The sequence below is a fragment of the Cebus imitator genome, unplaced genomic scaffold (genome assembly GCF_001604975.1).
Source record: "Cebus imitator isolate Cc_AM_T3 unplaced genomic scaffold, Cebus_imitator-1.0 Scaffold204, whole genome shotgun sequence".
Lineage (NCBI taxonomy): Eukaryota > Metazoa > Chordata > Mammalia > Primates > Cebidae > Cebus > Cebus imitator.
Genome location: NW_016107519.1, coordinates 2,453,774 through 2,473,625, shown reverse-complemented (window position 1 = coordinate 2,473,625; position 19,852 = coordinate 2,453,774). Strand labels below are relative to the sequence as shown.

Genomic DNA, 19,852 nt, shown 5'->3' with positions numbered 1-19,852 from the left:
TTTCAGGTACTCAGAATTAGATTAAAATAATAATCTTTAGTTCATGAAACACTCTTATCTTTGTTTTATACAAAGAGCTCTTTTATTTAGTTATTTAACTAGTTATTTTGGGCCGAGTGCAGTGGCTCATGCCTGTAATCCTAACACTTTGGGAGGCCAAGGTGGGAGGATTACTTGCGCTCGGAAGTTTGCGACCAGCCTCTGCGACATAGTGAGACCTCGTCTCTATTTATTTAAAAATATGTATATATTTTGATAACTTAGTAAGTACCTGCAAACCTATCATCCAATGGCTCTATTTCTTGAAGAGCACTAATTTTTATGCTCTATCCAGGTAGTTATTTTGATGAGATTGTAATGTAGACTTTTGGGTCAGCAATTTTCAAGAACTTCAAACTAGGCAAATAAGATAATGTTCTATGAGGGTAGTGGGGCAAAAAAATCTAATGCCTCTAATTGCTAGCAAAATTTATTTGATTCTGGAAAGACACCTCCTTGATGTTTGCACTTCTGTTTTTTAAAAGGGTGTATTTTCAGCCGGGCGCGGTGGCTCACGCCTGTAATTCGAGCACTTTGGGAGGCTGAGGTGGGCTGATCACAAGGTCAGGCAATCCTGGCCAATATGGTGAAACCCATTCTCTACTAAAAATACAAAAATTAGCTGGGCGTGGTAGCACACACCTATAATCCCAGCTACTTGGGAGGCTGAGGCAGGAGAATCGCTTGAACCTGGGAGGCAGAGGTCGCAGTAAGCCGAGATGTTTCCTGTGCACTCTAGCCTGTTGACAGAGAAAGACTCCATCTCAAAAAAAAAAAAAAAAAAAAAATAGTTATGACTTTAAAAAAAAAAAAAAAAAAAAAGAAGTGGGGGCTGTTTTTTCAGTGGGTAAAGTTTTCATATACTAAACATAGGAAAAAAAGGGCATTCGAAATTGTAAAATGTTGGATGCCTACTGTTTATAGCTGATATTCTAAAATTCCATTAAATCTTTCAGGGATAATTTATAGTGATCATTTTTTACTTTTAGGAACATAATTTCCTATAAGTTAATGACTTAAATTGTAATTTAGTATATAGAGCTCTTACTATACAAATTCTTCTCTGATAAGACTTTAAGTTTTGAGATACTTACATATGTTTAATTTATATTTACAAAAAGAATTTAGTTCACTATCTTGCTTATTTCTTTGATCACCAGCAGCATTAATGATACACATTTATTCTTTGTTGGTCTTCCAGAGATTAATAGATGGAAACTACTACTAAATTCAGTAGGATACATAGAAAATTAAGGTGAAATTTAGAGGATAGTTCTTCCTTTCTTAATGTACATTTGGAATGCAAGATATTTATTTTGTTTACTCAACCAAGATATTGGTTGGGTATGCTTACTCAACAAAGATATTGGTTGAGTATCTTGATGTAAGTAGTTAACTTTATTATAGGATTTTAATCTCTAGAAAGATTATAGGCAAAAGGGGCCTAAAGTGGTCATTATGTGTCTTTTCTGCAATATTTTCTTTCTTAGGTTCTTTTCAATTTGGCCAGTCAGTATTCAGTTAATGAAATGTATGCCGAAGCACTTAACACATATCAAGTTATAGTGAAAAATAAGATGTTTAGCAATGCAGGTAGGTGTATATAATCAGTTTTTCCAATAGATGTAATTCTTTCATAGTGTTAATTTATATGTCCTCATTTTGTGCTTCTTTAAAATGAAATGATCTACGCTCTAAGCAAATTGGTATTTATGATATATGTATCCTGCTTAAACATACTGTTTATATAAAAATCCTTACAGATGAGGAAATATAATTAGTATGAGGTATACTGCCTAATAGTAAACAAAAAAAAATGTATTCTGGTATCACAAGTAGAATGAGCCATGGCAATCCCATCGAATGTCCCCAAGAGATTATAGTTTATATTTAGCATTTATATTGTGTAATTTTTCAATAGTAGTATTAATGTTTATCAGAATGTCATTTCCTTTAATATTATTAAAATGTATGTAGCATTCTTGAGTCTAATTTTTAAATGTCTTAAAGTTCCATGTTTTTTAGAAGAATACACAATAATATAAAGCACAATGATGTAAATCAGCTGTTTTGTAGCCATAGTTTCAAGAATATATTGTCCTAGGTTCCATTTCTTCACAGGAGATCAGTTTGAAAAAGTATAACTGTTTTGAATTTAGAATTTTAGATAATGTCTGAGACTTCATAACTGAGAAATGCTTCAGAGAATATGAATTAAAAGTCATCTAAAATATCAGAAAGAGTGGAAAAATGAGAATATTATATATTCATTAAATTTTTTTAAATTAGGAATATTGAAAATGAATATGGGAAATATCTATTTAAAGCAAAGAAATTATTCCAAAGCCATTAAATTCTACCGAATGGCATTAGACCAAGTTCCAAGTGTCAATAAGCAAATGAGGTAAGTTTTTACCAGTAGATGATAATCGTAAAATTTAAGTGTTTTTCCAGAACAAGATAACTCTTCTGATCTGTTTTCAGGGGGTTGAACATTTTGAAGTATTTGTACATAAGATTTATATGTGTAGTATTTTGATCTTTTCCCTTCTGACTACTTGCACACATTTTATAATGACAAGTTAACGGTTAAAGCATTGTATGTGATCATGTGAAATAAAACTAAGCTAAGTGACCAATAAAGGAGTTAACCCTGAAGGCCATTAGTATCACGATATAACAGTGTGGACACAAAATCATAATAGCAGTCCTCCAGAACATATTGAACTTTAGAATACAAGGCTAGAAATTAAGCCCCCCTTATGTTCTTGCTGTAGCTTGAGAATGAAATAGTGAGAGAAAAGGATTACTTCAGAGCCTTAGAAGAGGGCGAAGCTGGGTTATTTTCCCTTCTTGCAATATTCAGGAGCAGAAACAATAAGTTCTCTTATGGTCTAGTGATAACTGTGGGGACACAGAAAGTTTCCAGGATATTTACTGGTCAAAATTTCCCATAGACACAGTACCATTTCTCTGTGAAAATTAATTTATTTGCAATACCACCTTTTATGATCATTTGTTTTTGAATTTTACGTATCTTATCATTAGCAAATATTATCTAACTCACAGAACACAACACACTTGAAGTACTTTTAAGCCAGGTGAGACCAAGAATTTGAGCATTTTAGAAAAAAAGATAATAGCATTGAGTAATATATATTAAGTGCTTCATAATCAACTATCAAGACAATGGGTGCTGTAGGGTCCGGCCTTATAGGGTTCTGTGAACTCCTCCCTGTTGGTGCGGGGACGAGAAACTGTAGAAATAAAAGACACAGACATAGAGATAGAGAAAAGAGAGTTTAGGCTCTGGAGTCCACTGCCAACCAAAGTAGAGACCTGAGTGGTCCCGAGTGCCTGGACACTGACTTTAATTGAGTATAAAGCAGTTGGCAGGGAAGATAGGGTGAGGTAATGGTGGTCAGTAATAGGGTCAGGTAAATCACGCGTCTTGGAGATAGGGGACCCAGGACTTTCAAGTAGTTGAGGCGAGGAAAAAATCTAATGCGTCAACACTCTTCGCATATTTGTTAGAAATATCAAGGACATTAATTCTTACCTTCTGAGAAAAAGAGAAACCAGGTGCAGAAGTGGAGCGTGAGAGTGGACATGGAACGTGACCACTGAAGCACAGCATCACATAGAGACAGTTAAGCCCCTGGATGTCTGTGTACAAACGAGCCCCCGAATGGCTGCAGCACAGCCGAGGCGCCCTCCAGCAGCCCTTATGTGGGCATGACAGAGGGCTTAGAGCATCTTGCCTTAGGATCACTTTGTTCACAATGTCACCTCAATTCCATGCTTCATAACCCGATAATCATTAGTAAAATTAAAGGTTATATTGAGTATATATCTTTATGATTATAAATGCGTAACTATAAAATTATATATGATTATGTAAAGGAACAACTATGTGCCTATATTTCTAATTCTTTTCTAAATCAGTATTTATATGGGAACAGGCTGAGGCTTCAGACCCTTGCCACAGCACTTGCAGGGTTTCTCCCCCACAGGTGCTACAATAATTCAGTGGAGTAAATTATTATTGAGAACAAGAGTGGTCAAGAAAGCCTTTGAAGGAGGTATACTTGATATTGGCTAAATTTTAAGAAGAGAGAAGGGATAACATCTGAGAAAAAGGCAACACCTGAAACCAGTCAGGGAAATAATAGTCTTTATGATCTGATCAGAGAATTATAAATAAACTAATTTAGTTGAAATAGAGGGATTTTACTGAAGAGTGTTTAGAAATAAGGTGGGATCACATCCACTGGAATGGCTGTAATCACAATAACAAGTTTCGGTGAACATGTAGAGAAATTAGAAACCTCATTCACTGGAGATGTCAAATGGTGCAACTACTTTGGAAAATAGTTAGTTTAAAAAGTAAAACACAGATTTACCATGTGACCAGCAATTCTGCCTTTAGGTGTATACTCAAGAGAAAGGAAAATGTAGATTGTCACAAAGAAAAATGTTCATACAAAATTATTCATAATAGCCAAAAAGAAACAAGACAAATGTCTACCAAGTAGGCAATGTATATATAAAATACAGTACATATTCAGACCGTGAAATGCTATTTGACAAAAAAAGTAAGGAAATACTGATACATGCTGTGAAACGGAAGAATCTCAAAAAATTATGCCAAGTGAAAGAAGCAAGATAAAATATCAAATTGTATGACTCCATTTATATACAGTGTCTAGAAAAGACAGACAGAAAATATACTAATGGTTACCTAGGGCTGGGGATAAGAATGGGGAATGACTGCTAATGGGCACAGGTTTTCTTTTTAGGGTAATGGAAATGAGTTAAAATAAGGATGTGGTTATGGTTCCACAACTATATAAATACAGAAATAATTATTGAATCATATACTTAAGATGGTGAATTTTATGGTGTGTATATATATATATATATATATATATATATATAGCTTTATCAATAAAGCTTTAAGAAAACAAGAAGTAAAGTGGGAGAGGAAAAAAGAAAACTATTTGTGGAATGGTTTGAATGCCATACTAAAGAGTTAAGAATTTTAAAACTAATCCATGATTTTTTTTTTTAGGATTAAAATAATGCAGAACATTGGAGTTACATTTATTCAGGCTGGTCAGTATTCAGATGCCATTAATTCATATGAGCACATAATGAGCATGGCACCAAATCTGAAGGCAGGCTACAACCTAACTATCTGTTATTTTGCTGTTGGAGACCGAGAAAAAATGAAGAAGGCCTTCCAAAAATTGATTGCTGTTCCATTAGAAATTGATGAAGATAAATATATTTCACCAAGTGTGAGTATGAAAAAGACAGTTCTGTAGCCACTTCCCTGTTATGTGTGCTTTTCTGTTTTCAGAATGAGAAAGTCAGAAGAGATGACTTCTTAGGTTTCTCCGAGGCCTGTATCAGTGTGTTTTATCATTGCTATATTTTATTCGTTATTTAAATTGCTTTGAGAATGAGACTCTATTGAAATGGGGTAGGGATTATGGTTAAAACAGGCTGCATAACTTTAGTTTTTTAAAAAAATAAGATCCCATGTCATTGATTAAGCATAGTATCTTTTTTTTTTTTTTTTTTTTTGGTTACAGAGTCTCACTCTATCTTCCAGGCTGGAGCATAGTGGCGCAATCTCAGCTCACTGCAATCTCTGCCTCCCAGGCTCAAGCAGTTCTCATCCCTCAGCCTCCCAAGTAGCTAGGGTTACAGGCATGTGCCACCATGCCCAGCTAAGTTTTGTATTTTTAGTACAGAAGGGGTTTTGCCATGTTACCCAATCTGGCCTTGAACTCCTGGCCTCATGTGATCCACCTGCCTCCACCTCCCAAAGTGCTGGGATTACAGGTATGAACCCAGCCAAGGGTAATATCTTGACCAAGAAACCTCCAAATTCTTATTTGACCTAGTAAGAGCCATTGTTGAGCAGAGGGAACCTCAACCATTTACTAAATATATCAAGAGTGAAATAAATTCCTTATCCTTATTCATAGAGTGGAGCATAATACAGCTATCAAAAGTTGTATTTTCAAACATCTTGGGTGTTTATATAATGTTAAGTGAAAAAATACAGGTATACACACCTATACATGAACATAAACTGAAAGAATTGATACCAACATAGAAACAGTAGTTTCTGAGCTGAGATTGTAAATGCTTTTAAAACATCTTCCAGATTTTTACAAATAAAATATTGGCATACTGTATATTAGTTTATATTAAGTAAAACCATATGAAATTGCCTCTATTTGTAGATAAAAATGGTATATTTTCAATTTTACAGAGTTGAACTTTTAATAGATTTTCTAAATAGATTATATTAGCTGGCTGTGGTGGCAGGTGCCTGTAATCCCAGCTACTCAGAAGGCTGAGGCAAGAGAATCACCTGAACCGGGGAGGCGTAAGTTTCAATGAGCCAAGATTGCACCATTCACTCCAGCCTGGGTGACAAGAGCAAAACTCCATCTCAAAAAAAAGAAATTACATTATACGGCTATTGTATTATAGTGGTTAAAGAGTATAGGCTCTGAAGCCAGGTGCCTTGGCCCTGCTACTCAGCTCTTACTTTCCCTGTGCCTCAGTTCTTTTATATATGTAATGAGACTAACTATCATAACCTATCTTTATAGGGTTAAGGTGAAGATTAAATTAGTTAATGCATGTGAAATGCTTAAATTTGTACCTGGTGGCTGGGCACAGTGGCTCGCACCTATAATCCCAGCACTTTGGGAGACCGAGGCAGGAAGATTGCTTGTGCCTGGACATTCAAGACCAGCCTGGGCAACATGATGAAACTCCATTTCTACAAAAAATCTGAAAATTAGCCAGGCTTGATGTTGCACACCTGTAGTCCCAGCTAGTTGGGAGGCTGAGGTGGGAGGATCACCTGAGCCTGAGGAGGTTAAGGTTGCAGTGAGCTATGATCACATCATTGCACACCAGCCTGGGTAACAGAGTAAGGCCTTCTCTCAAAAAAAAAAAAAAAAAAAGCCAGGCATGGTGGTGTGCACCTGTAGTCCGAGCTATTGTGAGGTGGGAGGATCACCTAAGCCAGAATGAGGTCAAGGCTTAGTGTGTTGGGATCACAACACCCCTTCAGCCTGGATGACAGAGTGAAACCTTGTCTCAAAAGTAAAATAACAAAATTAGCCAGGTGTGGTGGTGCATGTCTGTAGTCCCACATACTTGAGAGGCTGAGTGGGTAAATGGCTTAAGCCCAGGAGGGTAAGGCTGCAGTAACCCCTGATCATGGCACAGTGCTCTAGTCTGAGCAAGAGTCTGTCTCAAAACAAAACCAAACAAACAAAAAAATGTAGTACATAGAAGATAGTTAAGTGCTGGTAAATGTTAATTATATATTACTTTCATATTGAGAAAAAAATAATATATGTTGTAAAAAATCATCTGTGTTTTTAATGGGGAGTAGAGATACGGATCATACTAAGTAATTGATGATTGAAGCATTTCTATTTGAGTTTAGAATTAAAGTATCACATATTTGTACTAAGAACCACAGCTTCTATGTACTTGGTCCTAATCTTTCCATCCTGATCCTTTTATCAGGTTCTTAAAATCTAGGTTAGTTCAATGGGGAATGTGATTGGTAATCAGAAATATGAAAAAAGAAATTTCTAATTTTCATAAGGAAAAATAGTAGGATTAATTTACTCTCCATTTTATAAAACTAGTTAGTGGGGAGGTTTATTGGAAATTCAAGTTCTTGGCTGGGCATGGTGTTTTATGCCTGTAATCCCAACACTTTGAAAGGTCGAGGTGGGCAAGTTGCTTGAGCCCAGGAATTGAAGACCAGCTTGGGTAAAATGGTGAAACCCCATCTCTACAAAAAATACAAAAATTAGCCAGGCTTCATGATATGCTCCTGTAGTCCCAGCTACTTGGGAGGCTGAGGTGGGAGGGTCACCTGAACCCAAGGAGGTGCAGGGTATGGTGAGCCATGATCACGCCACTCCATTCCAGCCTGGGCAACAGTGAGGCTGTGTCTCAACAACAACAAAAAATTAAGTTCTTGCTGTTTACTTCTGAATTATTCTTTTTTTCTTCCATTTTATTTTATCAGGATGATCCTCATACTAACTTAGTAACTGAAGCTATAAAAAATGATCATCTAAGGCAAATGGAACGTGAAAGGTAATATTTTAAACTTAACAATGTAGTTATTAATTACATTATTTAAAATATTTAATATTTAGTATTAAGACAATATTTAAAACAAAATAATTTTATGAAAGGGTTGAATGTACCTTTTATTACTCATAAAACTTACTATATTTAGTATAGTTTTTGAGTACCAGCCTGGCCAACATGGTGAAATGTGTCTCTACTAAAAAGATGCAAAAATTAGGTGGGTGTGGTGGCACATGCCTGTAGTCCCAGCTACTTGGGTGTCTGAGGCAAGAGAATCACTTGAGCCCAGGAGGTGGAGGTAGGTTGCAGTGAGCCAAGATCGCGCCATTGTACTCCAGCCTGGGTGAGAGAGTGAGACTCTGTCTCAAAAAAAAAAAAAAAATTCAGTTTGGGTTTTCAATGAAGAAATCACATCAGCATTATTACAAGACCCTAACAGGTAACCCTGAGTACTCAGGTCCAAGCTGTGGTCTCAGTCTTTTATGGCTTCATGAAAGGACCATGCCCTCATGGAGGGGACCATGCCTTGGCCATGGGGTCTTGGGTGATGGGTGCTATCTTTCTTCATCACCACGCCCAGCTTCTTGCTGGCACTTGGGGAGAGAAAGCAGCAGATGAGAGGTTTACCCTTTATCTCCCAGCGAGTGAGCTATTTCCCTCTTCAGAGAGGAAGTAACATTGCTTATGCTTGACTCCTGTTTTTTTGTTGTTTGTTTGCTTTGCTTTCTATTGGAATTCTGTATTTAAGATGGTAAATTGTGTCAGCTGACACATGGGACACTGCTGGGGAGGTGACTGCATTTCTGCACCACCGGCCTCAGAAGTATCCCTGTTTGCTCATCTGCTATTCGCTTGCTTTGGTCCCAAGCTGAGACAATTGCTGTGTAAAACAGAAAGAGTCAATCCTGAAAGGTGTTATTTTTCAGAAGAACTTGCCGTGTGCCTTCACCAAAGGTGGTCAAGTCTGCAGTTAGATTTTTCTCACTGGTGAATGACAGGAAATGGGGATAATTTTGCACTGTGGAGATAATACGGGAGTTGTCTATACGATCATAATACCTGATTCTTTGAACATATCATTGAACTCCAAAATGAATTCAACCTCCATTCAGGCCTAATGAAATCTCTCATGTTGCTGGGGGAAAAAAAAGGAATTAACATCAGTTTTACATAATCAGCTTCAGACCCTACTTTCTTTTATGAAGATAAAAGTAAACTAGTATCAAAATCAGAAAGACAATACCAAAAAAAAAAAAAAAAAAAAAAAAAAAAAAAAAAAAAAAAAAAAAAAAAAAAAACCAGGAAGGAAAAGAAAGAAAACTACAGATTAATATCATGTGAATATAGACTCAAAAATCCTCAAGAAAATACTAGCAAATTGAAATATTAACAAAATATAAAAAGAATTATGCATCATAACCAAATGGCATTTGTCTCAGGAATGTGAAATTGGCTTAATATGTAAAAATCAATTAATATTATACAGGTGGCCAGGCACGGTGGCTCATGCCTGTAATCCTAGCACTTTGGGGTGCTGATGTGGGTGGATCCTTGATTCCAGGAGTTTGAGACCAGCCTGGGCAGCATGACAAAACCCTGTCTCTACTAAGAATGCAAAAACTTAGGTGGGAGGATCACCTGGTCCTGGGGAGGTTGAGTCTGCAGTGAGCCATGATCACACCACTGCATGCCAGCCTGGGCAACAGGGTGAGACCTTATCTCAATAATAATAATAATAATATGCAGGATATCAGTAGATTGAAGGATAAAAACTACACAGTCATCTCAGTAGAAACCAGAAAAATTTTTTGACAAAACTCAAAATGTTTTCAAGATTAAAAACAAAAAGCCCAACAAGAAACAAGTAGAAAGGAAGTTCTCCAATTTGATAAAGTACATCTGTGACAAACCCACAGCTAACATCATACTTAATGGCAAAACACTAAATGCTAGCCTGGGCAACATGGTGAAACCCTGTCTCTACAAAAACAAAAATTAGCCAGTTGTGGTGATGCGTGCTGTAGTCCCAGTTATTTGGGATAATCACTTGAGCTTGGGAGGTAGAGGTTGCAATGAACCAAAATTGCACCACTGCACTCCAGCCTGGGAGACACAGCATAACCCAGTCTCAAACAAACAAAAAACAAAACTGAATGCTTTGCACCTAAGATCAGGAACAACATAGGGATATCCAACTTTCACGAGTTGTTTTGTTTTGTTTTGAGATGAAGTCTTGCCTTGTTGCCCAGGCTGGAGTGCAGTAGCACAGTCTCAGCTCACTGTGACCTCTGTCTCCTAGGTTCAGGTGAATCTCCTGCCTCAGCTTCCTGAGTAGCTGTGACTATAGACACCCACCTAAATTTTGTATTTTTTTTTTTTTTTTTGTAGAGATCAACATGGTTCAAGACCACCACCATGTTGGCCAGGCTGGTCTTGAACTCCTGACCTCAGGTGATCCACCCTCCTTGGCCTCCCAAAGTGCTGGGATTATAGGCGTGAGCCACTGTGCCTGGCCCACTTTCACCAGTTCTATTCATCATTGTACTGGAAGGTTCTAGCTTTGGCAGTTTGTGAAACAAATAAACTCAAAACCGAAGTTAAAGACATCCAGATTAGAAAGAACAGTTAAAACCATCTTTTTGCAGATGACATGATTTTATGTATGGAAAATCCTAAGGAATCAACTTAAAAACTGTTAAAATAAATGAGTTTGGTGAGGTTGTAGAGTAAAAAAAAAATCAGTAGTATAATACAGAAATATGTGAATATCTTCTCAGCCTTTTGGCTAAGATCAAGTGTAGTGTTTGTATATCTGATGCTTCGTCTATCCAAGGACAATCTGTTAAATGGATTTTTGGAGCAGGGAGATTGAATAGCTCCTTGCTCCATCTATTCCATGCATTGACCTGGTAGTGCAGTACCTCCAGGAACTATGCACCCCTTCGGGAAAAAAAGAAAAAATATGCTATACGTTATCAGTGAATTATCCCAAAATGAAAATAACAATTATATTTATAATTGCATAAAGATTATTAGGAATAAATTTAATGAAAGAAATGCAAAACCTAAATGCTGAAAACTATAAAACATTGAAAGAATATAAAGACACTAAATAAATCCTGTCACATTTTTATGGACAGGCACTTAATATTGTTAAAATTGCAGTGCTCCCAAATTAATGTACAGATTCAGTGACACCCTTATCAAAATTCCAGCAGTATTTTCACAGAAAGTGACAAATTGATCCTAAAATTTACATGGAAATATAAGGGACTCAGACCCAACAATGTTGAAAAAGAAGAGCAAAGTTGGGCTCAAACTAGAAAGCAACACTGATGAAGACACTGTGGTACTAGTGTAAAGACAGAGGTATAAATGAATGGAATGGAATTGAGAGACCAGGAAAAATCTCTTGGGTTTATAGCCAGTGGAGGTACCAGGGAAATTTAAGAGAAGAAAGGAGAGTCCTTTCAACAAATGGTGCTGGGAAAATTGGATATTCTCATACAAAAGAATGAAGTTGTACTTCTCTCTCACACCATACACAAAAAGTACCTCAAAGTAAACTATATACCTAAATGTAAGAGCTAAACCGTTCATGAATGTATAAATAATATATGGTCTATCCATAATATGGAATGTTATTCAGCCATACAAAGGAATGAAGTACTGATACACGCTATTAGGTTGGTGCAAAAGTAATTGCATTTTTTTTGCCATTGAATGCAATTACTTTTGCACCAATCAATGTGATACAGATGAACCTTGAAAACATGATAAATGAAAGAAGCCAGTCACAAAAGAACACATGTTTTATGATTCTGTTTATATGAAAGGAACAAATTAGGCAATATAAAGACAGAAAGTAGATTAGTGGTTGCCAGGGGCTGGAGAAGTATCTGCTAATGGATACTGCATTTCTTTTTGGGGTGATGAAATGTTTCAAAAGTGGTTGTGGTGATTGTTGCACAAATCTGAATATACCTAAACCATTGTATCGTAGACTTTATATTGGGTGAACTGTATGGTATATGAGTTATATTCCTATAAAGCTGTTTTTTAAAAATTCAGAAATATGCTTTTAAAATTACATGCCATGACCAAGTAGGATTAATTCAAAGGTGGAAAGTTTGCTGCTTTTTTTTTTTTTGGTTTTGCTCGTTACCCAGGCTGGAGTGCAATGGCGCGATCTCAGCTCACCCCAACCTCCGCCTCCTGGGTTCAGGCAATTCTCCTGCCTCAGCCTCCTGAGTAGCTGGGGTTACAGGCACGTGCCACCATGCCCAGCTAATTTTTTGTATTTTTAGTAGAGACGGGGTTTCACCATGTTGACCAGGATGGTCTCAATCTCTTGACCTCGTGATCTACCCGCCTCGGCCTCCCAAAGTTGCTTCATTATTTTAAAATCAATCAGTATAATCCATCATACTAACAAACTAAGAAAAATCACGATTCAATAATGTTGAGAAAGCTCTCTCCTATTTCTTTTTATGATTTTACGATAAATGAGTGTTGAATTTTGTCAAATGCTTTTTCTGTAGCAGTTGACATATAACATGGATATTACTCAGCAACAGAAAGAAATGAACTATTGATATATGCAACAAATTGGATAGATCCGAAGGGAAGTATACTGCATGAAAATAGCCAATCTCAGAAGATTATATATAATCATATTCCTTATATATAACATTTTTTAAATGATAAAATTGTAGAACTGGAGATCAGATTAGTGGTTGTTAGGAGATGAAGAGCAGGTGGGAGTTGGAGGGAAACATGAGGGAGTGAAAATAGTCTGTGTCCTGACTGTATCAATGACAGTAATCTGGTTGTGATCTTGCATGGTAAAGATGCTACTGTTGGAGGAAACTGGGTAAAGGTGGTACATGAAATCTTATTATTTTTTACAAATACATGTGAATCTACAGTTGTTTCAAAATAGAGTTCAAAAGAAAATAACAAGATGAATGTTTAATGACTTGAAAAGATATTATTTCTATATTAATACAGTATAGTAAGTATAAAGAACAAGTTACAAAATAGTATATACATTTTGAGTCTATTTTGAAAAACAACTGTGTATATATAAATCCAAGAAGAAATGACTAAGAGAACTTTCATTCACCACTATAAATTGGTATATCCACTTTTTAGCACTGGGATATTTTCCAGTCGTCATGATGATACATGCTTTTATATATGTACACATACATATACATACACACACATAGATACAGATACATGTATATACACACAAAAGCAACAGGTAGTAATTCAGTTTTACTCTTTACCACATACGATTTCTTCAGTAGTCATGTCACTCTGTCTTCGTTCCACAGTGTAGCCTATGTAAGTTCTGCTGCAGGGCCTTGTGTCTCCAGTATCTCTTCAGTTTGTCAGAAGGCATCATAAAGCAGAAAAAGAAAAAAAATGAACACTGTTCACCCAGCAGCCAATCATGGCTTGCTAATCACATTTCCTAGTCATGGTTTTAAACCTGACTCATAAATAGATTTCTATGGTAGTTGTCCATTATTTAGTTGGCTTTTGTGGTACATTAGTTTTGGCAGATAATGTTTACAATTAAGTTTTAAGAAATAAATCCAAACTATTTTATATAGTGTATCTCTAAATACAATTTTTTGGTTTATTTGATATAGGAAAGCCATGGCAGAAAAATACATCATGACATCTGCAAAACTCATTGCTCCTGTAATTGAAACATCTTTTGCTGCAGGTTATGATTGGTAAGAGAAATTTTATAATACTGCACAGATAAGGTTTTTTTTAATAATTTATACTTTTAAATTTAAATTAATATTGTCATTAGAAAAGTGAATATGAATGCTGATTCCTATTAAGCAGATAATATTATATGTTAAGATTATAATGTCGCCTGTTGTAAAAATTCCTAGTAAGATATTTTTCTTGTTACTCATGTTATTTTGTCAATTAAGTAGTTATATACTACATTTCAGTCAACAGTGGACCACACATATAGACAGTAGTCTCATAGGAAGCTGAAAAATTCCTATCACCTAGTGACATTGTAGCTGTCATAAAATTGTAGCGCAACTAATTATTTCCTTGTTTGTGGTGATGCTGGTATAAACAAACCTATGCTGCCAGTTGTATAAAAGTGTACAGTAATATCCTAGGCCTTCACATTCACTCAGAGGTCACTCTGTGACTCACCCAAAACAACTTCCAGTCCTGCAAGCTTTGTTCATGGTAAGCACACTATACGGGCATGACATTTAAAAAATCTTTTGGCCGGGCACAGTGGCTTGTGTCTGTAATCCCAGCACTTTGGGAGGCTGAGCTGGGTGGATCACAAGGTCAGGAGTTCAAGACCAGCCTGACCAACATGGTTAAACCCCATCTCTACTAAAATACAAAACTTAGCTGGGCATAGTGGCGCACGTCTGTAATCCCAGCTACATGGGAGGCTGAGGCAGGAGAATCACTTGAACCCGGGAGACGGAGGTTGCAGTGAGCCAAGATTGCACCGCTCCAGCCTGGACGATAAAGCAAGACCCTGTCTCAAAAAGAAAAAGTAATTTAGAACTGAAGACGTAAGTAACTTAAAGCCTTGTTGGAGCAAATCAAATACTTACCTTTACAGAGTACTAGGAACCTGTTAAAAAAATCTTTGAAAAGCCACATTTAAGAAAACCAAAAGCATCAATATGCTAAAACGAAATCAAGTAAGCTTTTTTATGCTTTCCCTTATAGGTGTGTGGAAGTGGTGAAAGCTTCTCAATATGTAGAGCTAGCCAATGATCTGGAAATAAACAAAGCAGTTACATACTTGAGACAAAGGGACTATAACCAGGTAAGCTTTAAGAAAAGTTTTAGATGGAATTCCACATCTTAATTGGTAAAAGCAATAAAAACAGGACAACACCTTTCTAGAATAATGTCATCTGTGATTATTCTGAAGTTGAATAATATTTTTATTTCCATTTTAACATAATTTTTATTAAAATAGTTTTAAACTTTTATTCATTTTTGCCAGTTTGTCATTTCTTAAAATGTAAATACTTTCTTTATGTAGCATGGTTGGTAAATTACAAACCATATTCTCTGTTCCAGAGATTAACTTTCCCCCAGATGTTTTCAAAGTGTTCCCCAAAGCATAAAATTTTTAGGAGCACTGATTGTACTAGGGAGCACAAAAAGCAGGAAGCCTGCTATACTCACCAGAGCAGTTTCCTTGTAGTCTATTTTATGTGTTTGGTCTCCTCATTGACACTGCATTTGTAGTGGAAGGGTCCCATGGCTGAATGGGGCCTTAGAGCCCTGCACATCTCTCACTGGCACTACTGCTCCTTTGCTACCTTGGGTGAGGGTAGAGTTGGTGCTCCCTCTTCAGCAGCCTCTCAAGAGTTGTGCACACAATCAGGAGGTTTAGACAGCTGTAAGAAGGAGGGATAACCACAAAGAGTGAACAGAATGACTTGATGTCTTAGTCTGTAACACCAGTGGTTAGTGTAATTATATGCCAACAACTAGGAAACTCAGCTCTTCCCAGTTAGGTCCAAAGAGCAAGGACCAGAGAAAGCTGCAGCATCTTTCCCGTATCCTATCCCAAGCCTGTGCTTTCAGTTTGTCTTCCTGTTTAGAGAACTTTTGCTCTGGGAGACAACAGAAAGGATTAGCAAAGGAAGTGGGGAGAACGCCATCTACTCAAAGGGTATGAGAGCAGAAAAAAGCAACCCTAGTGTTGATGAAATAAATATATAATTAATATAATGTAGTACTATAGGGTGGTTCCATTGCATGTGTTAATTTGCTATGCTTAGTTCTTTGAGCACTTACAAAACATTTGAAAAAGTCTTTTCAAAGTATCTGTCCTGTCATTTGATCCTCACACCCTTGGTTATGAAAAATGCCCCTGATGAGTCTCCAACATTGTTGTAATGCTTTTTTCATGGAAGCAATGTGAATTAAATTGGTCATATTTTGCTAAAGTGCTATATGGACAAAAAAAAATCGTGTGTGACATGTACTGTTATAGATGACAAAAGAGAAAACCATATTTGCCAGTTTTCCTTTGACATTTTATTTTTGAATGATCTTTTTAGAAAGGGTTAAGAGGCCAGGCGCGGTGGCTCACGCCTATAATCTCAGCACTTTGGGAGGCTGAGGTGGGTGAATCACCTGAGGTCAAGAGTTTGAGACCAGCCTGACCAATATCGTGAACCCCCATCTATACTAAAAATACAAAAATTAGCTGGGCGTGGTGGCATAGGCCTGTACTCCCAGCTACTTGGGAGGCTAAAACAGGAGAATTGTTTGAATGTGGGAGACAGAGGTTGCAGTGATCCAAGATCGTGCCACTGTACTCCAGCCAGCCTGGGCAACAGAGCAANACTTTGTCTCAAAAAAAAAAAAAAAGAAAAAGAAAAAAAGAAAGGGTTAAGAATGCGTTGCTATAGCTCATGTTCTAAAATTATGTCCATTAAGCAATAAACATTCCAATTTTTTAATGTTAAAACCTATTGAACTCAGATGTTACTATCTGCGTTTTCCTATCTAGTCTTGTTCAAAATATCTTTTGTTTCATTTGCATTTTTAAGTTTTTAATATGCATTAGTTTACTGATTTTTTTAAATACCATTTCTGTTTTTTTTTTTCATCATTGCTGCTCTCACTCTGTCTTTCTTTTGTTTGTGTATTGTAAGTATTACGAGGTGGGTATAATACAATCTTAGTTTGAGAGAAATGTTATTAGGTGAAAAAGAATTGGGTTGACGTATCTCATAGTAATCATTTGATGACAACTACTTTACTTACAATTCAAAGTAAAAAAGAAAAATTTATGCCTTCTTCTGTGAGCATGTAGTCCTGGAGTTAGCTGTAAATACTTTTTTTTTTTTTTTTTTTTCAAGAAAAAGATGCTGAAATCACAGAGTGTGGGTCTTTATAATAATGATGGTGTTTGTAGTCACTTTCGTAATAGAAAAAAAAAAACTGCCGAAAAGCCCAAAGTGGATGAAATGAAGCCATTGGCCTGGAGGCCAGTGGTAGTGTAGGGCAGGCTCAGCAGAATGCTGAAGCCAGGAGCTAGATGGCATCAGATGGGAAAGGAGACTAGGACAGACATAGAGCCCTTTTCCTCATTGTTTTCAGGGAAACAGACAAGCTAATGTTTATTTTTATTTTTTGTTTTGCCATTTACAATGAAATTTAACTTTGTACTTTTATCAGTTCCATTTATGAATAAACTTATTTTACTTTTAAAAACAAATACTGGATATAGATTTATGGGCATGTAGAGAATGATTGTAAAAACAGCCAATTTCAGAAGAAAAATCTGAGCCAAAAAAAATACTTGAGTGTTCCTTTTATTAGAATAATTATGTAGCCTTTTTAGAATAGATCATAGTTTAGAAATCTAGAATACGAAGTGTTTTTACTTTGTCAAATGATATCCATTTATGATGTTTTAAGTTGTAAATACCTTTGCCAAGTTTTTTAAGTAATAGCTTGGATTGCACTGCTTTTTGGATTCATAATAACCATTTTGGGAGAAAATAGATTTGATGTTAAAGATAGCCTTAAAGTATTGTTATTAGTAAGTTACAAAGTAGTATATATCAAAATTTAAAAATTTAATACACACTTCCTTGACAATAATGTGAATGTCTCTTTTCTTTCTTTCTTTTTTTTTTTTTTTTTACAAGTCTCAAAGATCTGATGGTTTTAAAGTGAATGTCTGTTTCTAAATGGAATGGTACAAAGGACTTTAACACTCCTTTTTTTAAAAAAAAAAATCATTGTTATTGCTTGTTAGCATTCTTTTCATATTGTTTTATGGATGTCGTAAACATTAGAGAATAGCTTTCTTTTCCTGTACACTTTGGAAAGTTTGATGGATGTATGAGTTACGCTTATCCAAGTGCCTTATATTTTAAAGTAATTATCATGACACAGTCTAAAAGTGAAGATTAAACTATCTCAATTCTTATTTAAAGCGAAATGCAGCTTATAAAACATAGAGATTCAAAACAGCTGTGAAGGTTTTATAAAGAATCAATGAGGTAGTTTTTATAGGATGAGCAATATTAGCAATTATTGTTGAGGTAAGTTTAAGGAACTTGTGGTAGTGTTATAAGTGCTTTCTAAGAGAGTAAATGATAAAAATGGAATCTCAAAAGTGAGGATATGATGTTTAGGGTTTTCTTTTCCAGTGTTTACTTTGTAGAATTGTAAACTACTTACCTAGAAACTTCCATCAGTTTCCTTTGACATCATCAGAAACCCTTTAAAAGACTAATTTGCTTGGTAACTTTATTGTGCAAAAAATAATAAATAAATAAAAGAATAACAATTTACTCATATTCTAACCAAAGTATCTGGAATCTAGTATTTTAAGATCTTCTGCCCTTCAAAAAAATTGAGCCAGTCTTCCTACTGGTACTTCATTTGAGGTCAAACACTGCACAGCCCACGTCTCAGGATATGTCAGATATTTGCAACAGATGTAGCTGACAGCCATTATAAAAGCTAATGCAGTTACTTTTCCTTGTACACAACTGCTTCCTAGGAGCAGGAGGCACCAAGAGCCAAGCATCTTCTATTCAGTAAATGTATTATCAAAGAATGAAGGAAAGAAACTCAGTGCCTTTCTCTACCTTGTTTTTTTTCTTTCTGATATTCTGTAGCAATTTCTAGGTTGAGTACTCATTCGCCTTTCATGTAAAAGTGTCTGAACATTCCACACATCTTATTTGGTTAGTATTATCTTAGACCTGCCAGGCAGTTAAAAATATACGTTCATTTCTCATGACTTAAAAATATAATTATATTTGGATTTACTTTAGATCACCTTTTGTAATACTTCCATAATTATTTGTCATAACTGGTTCTGAAAAATTCTGTGCCATTTTTCCTTCTTGGCCTTCTGAAACTCCAACTGCATTTCTATTAGATCTTTTCATTGTGCTCCCGTAAGTCTCTTGTGTTCTTTTCTAGGAACATTTTTTAGCCTGCTATTTTGCCATGCATCATTTAGTCTGAACATTTTCTGGGACCTTGGCCTTGAAGTCCTGGTTGCTTTGCTAGCTCTATGGTTCTTCAAAAAATAGTTTTAGTATTTTATATAATTTTTCTAGTTGTTCTCTATGAAAGAATCCTCTTCTATGGGCTAGTCTGTCATGGCCAGAAGCAGAAACCTCAGAATTATTTTGTAAAGATCAAATTTGATCATGTCTCTTAGGCAAAACCTTTCAAGGCCACACTGCCTACCCCATTATGCAGAATAAACACTCAGCTGTATCACATGACTTCTGAGGCTCATTATTATTATCATCATCATATTTTGTCTTTTAGACAGAGTCTCAGTCCTCCACCTAGTCTGCTCTCAAACTCCTGATCTCAAGCAGTTTTCCTGCATGGCCTCCGAAAGTGCTGAGATTATGGGCATGAACCACCATGCCCAGCCTTCCAAGGCTCATTATTTACTACTGACCTTTCTTCCAGTCACCAGGCCTCTCTTCAGCTGTATCTAATCTGCTATTATAACATCTATGTTTTCCTAATTATATTTTTAATTCCAGGATTTCCATTTTATTCGTTTTTATAAGTTCTAATTCTCAAGTGAAATTCTCTTCTTGTCATCTGTTCTCTTGAACATGTTAATCCACCGCTTTTGTGCCTT

General features: G+C 36.0%; 1 protein-coding gene and 1 pseudogene across 1 annotated transcript in view; both read left to right on the top strand.

Moving 5' to 3' along the window:
• IFT88 (intraflagellar transport 88) overlaps window positions 1–19,852 on the top strand; it is a 126,391-nt gene that overhangs the window by 37,231 nt on the left and 69,308 nt on the right. The window contains exons 10-15 of the mRNA XM_017548183.2: window positions 1,530–1,632; window positions 2,329–2,443; window positions 5,111–5,339; window positions 8,120–8,190; window positions 13,848–13,934; window positions 14,923–15,022. Coding sequence (XP_017403672.2) covers window positions 1,530–1,632; window positions 2,329–2,443; window positions 5,111–5,339; window positions 8,120–8,190; window positions 13,848–13,934; window positions 14,923–15,022 — 705 coding nt within the window. The remainder of the gene's footprint in view (window positions 1–1,529; window positions 1,633–2,328; window positions 2,444–5,110; window positions 5,340–8,119; window positions 8,191–13,847; window positions 13,935–14,922; window positions 15,023–19,852) is intronic.
• LOC119474042 lies at window positions 10,953–11,130 on the top strand (annotated as a pseudogene).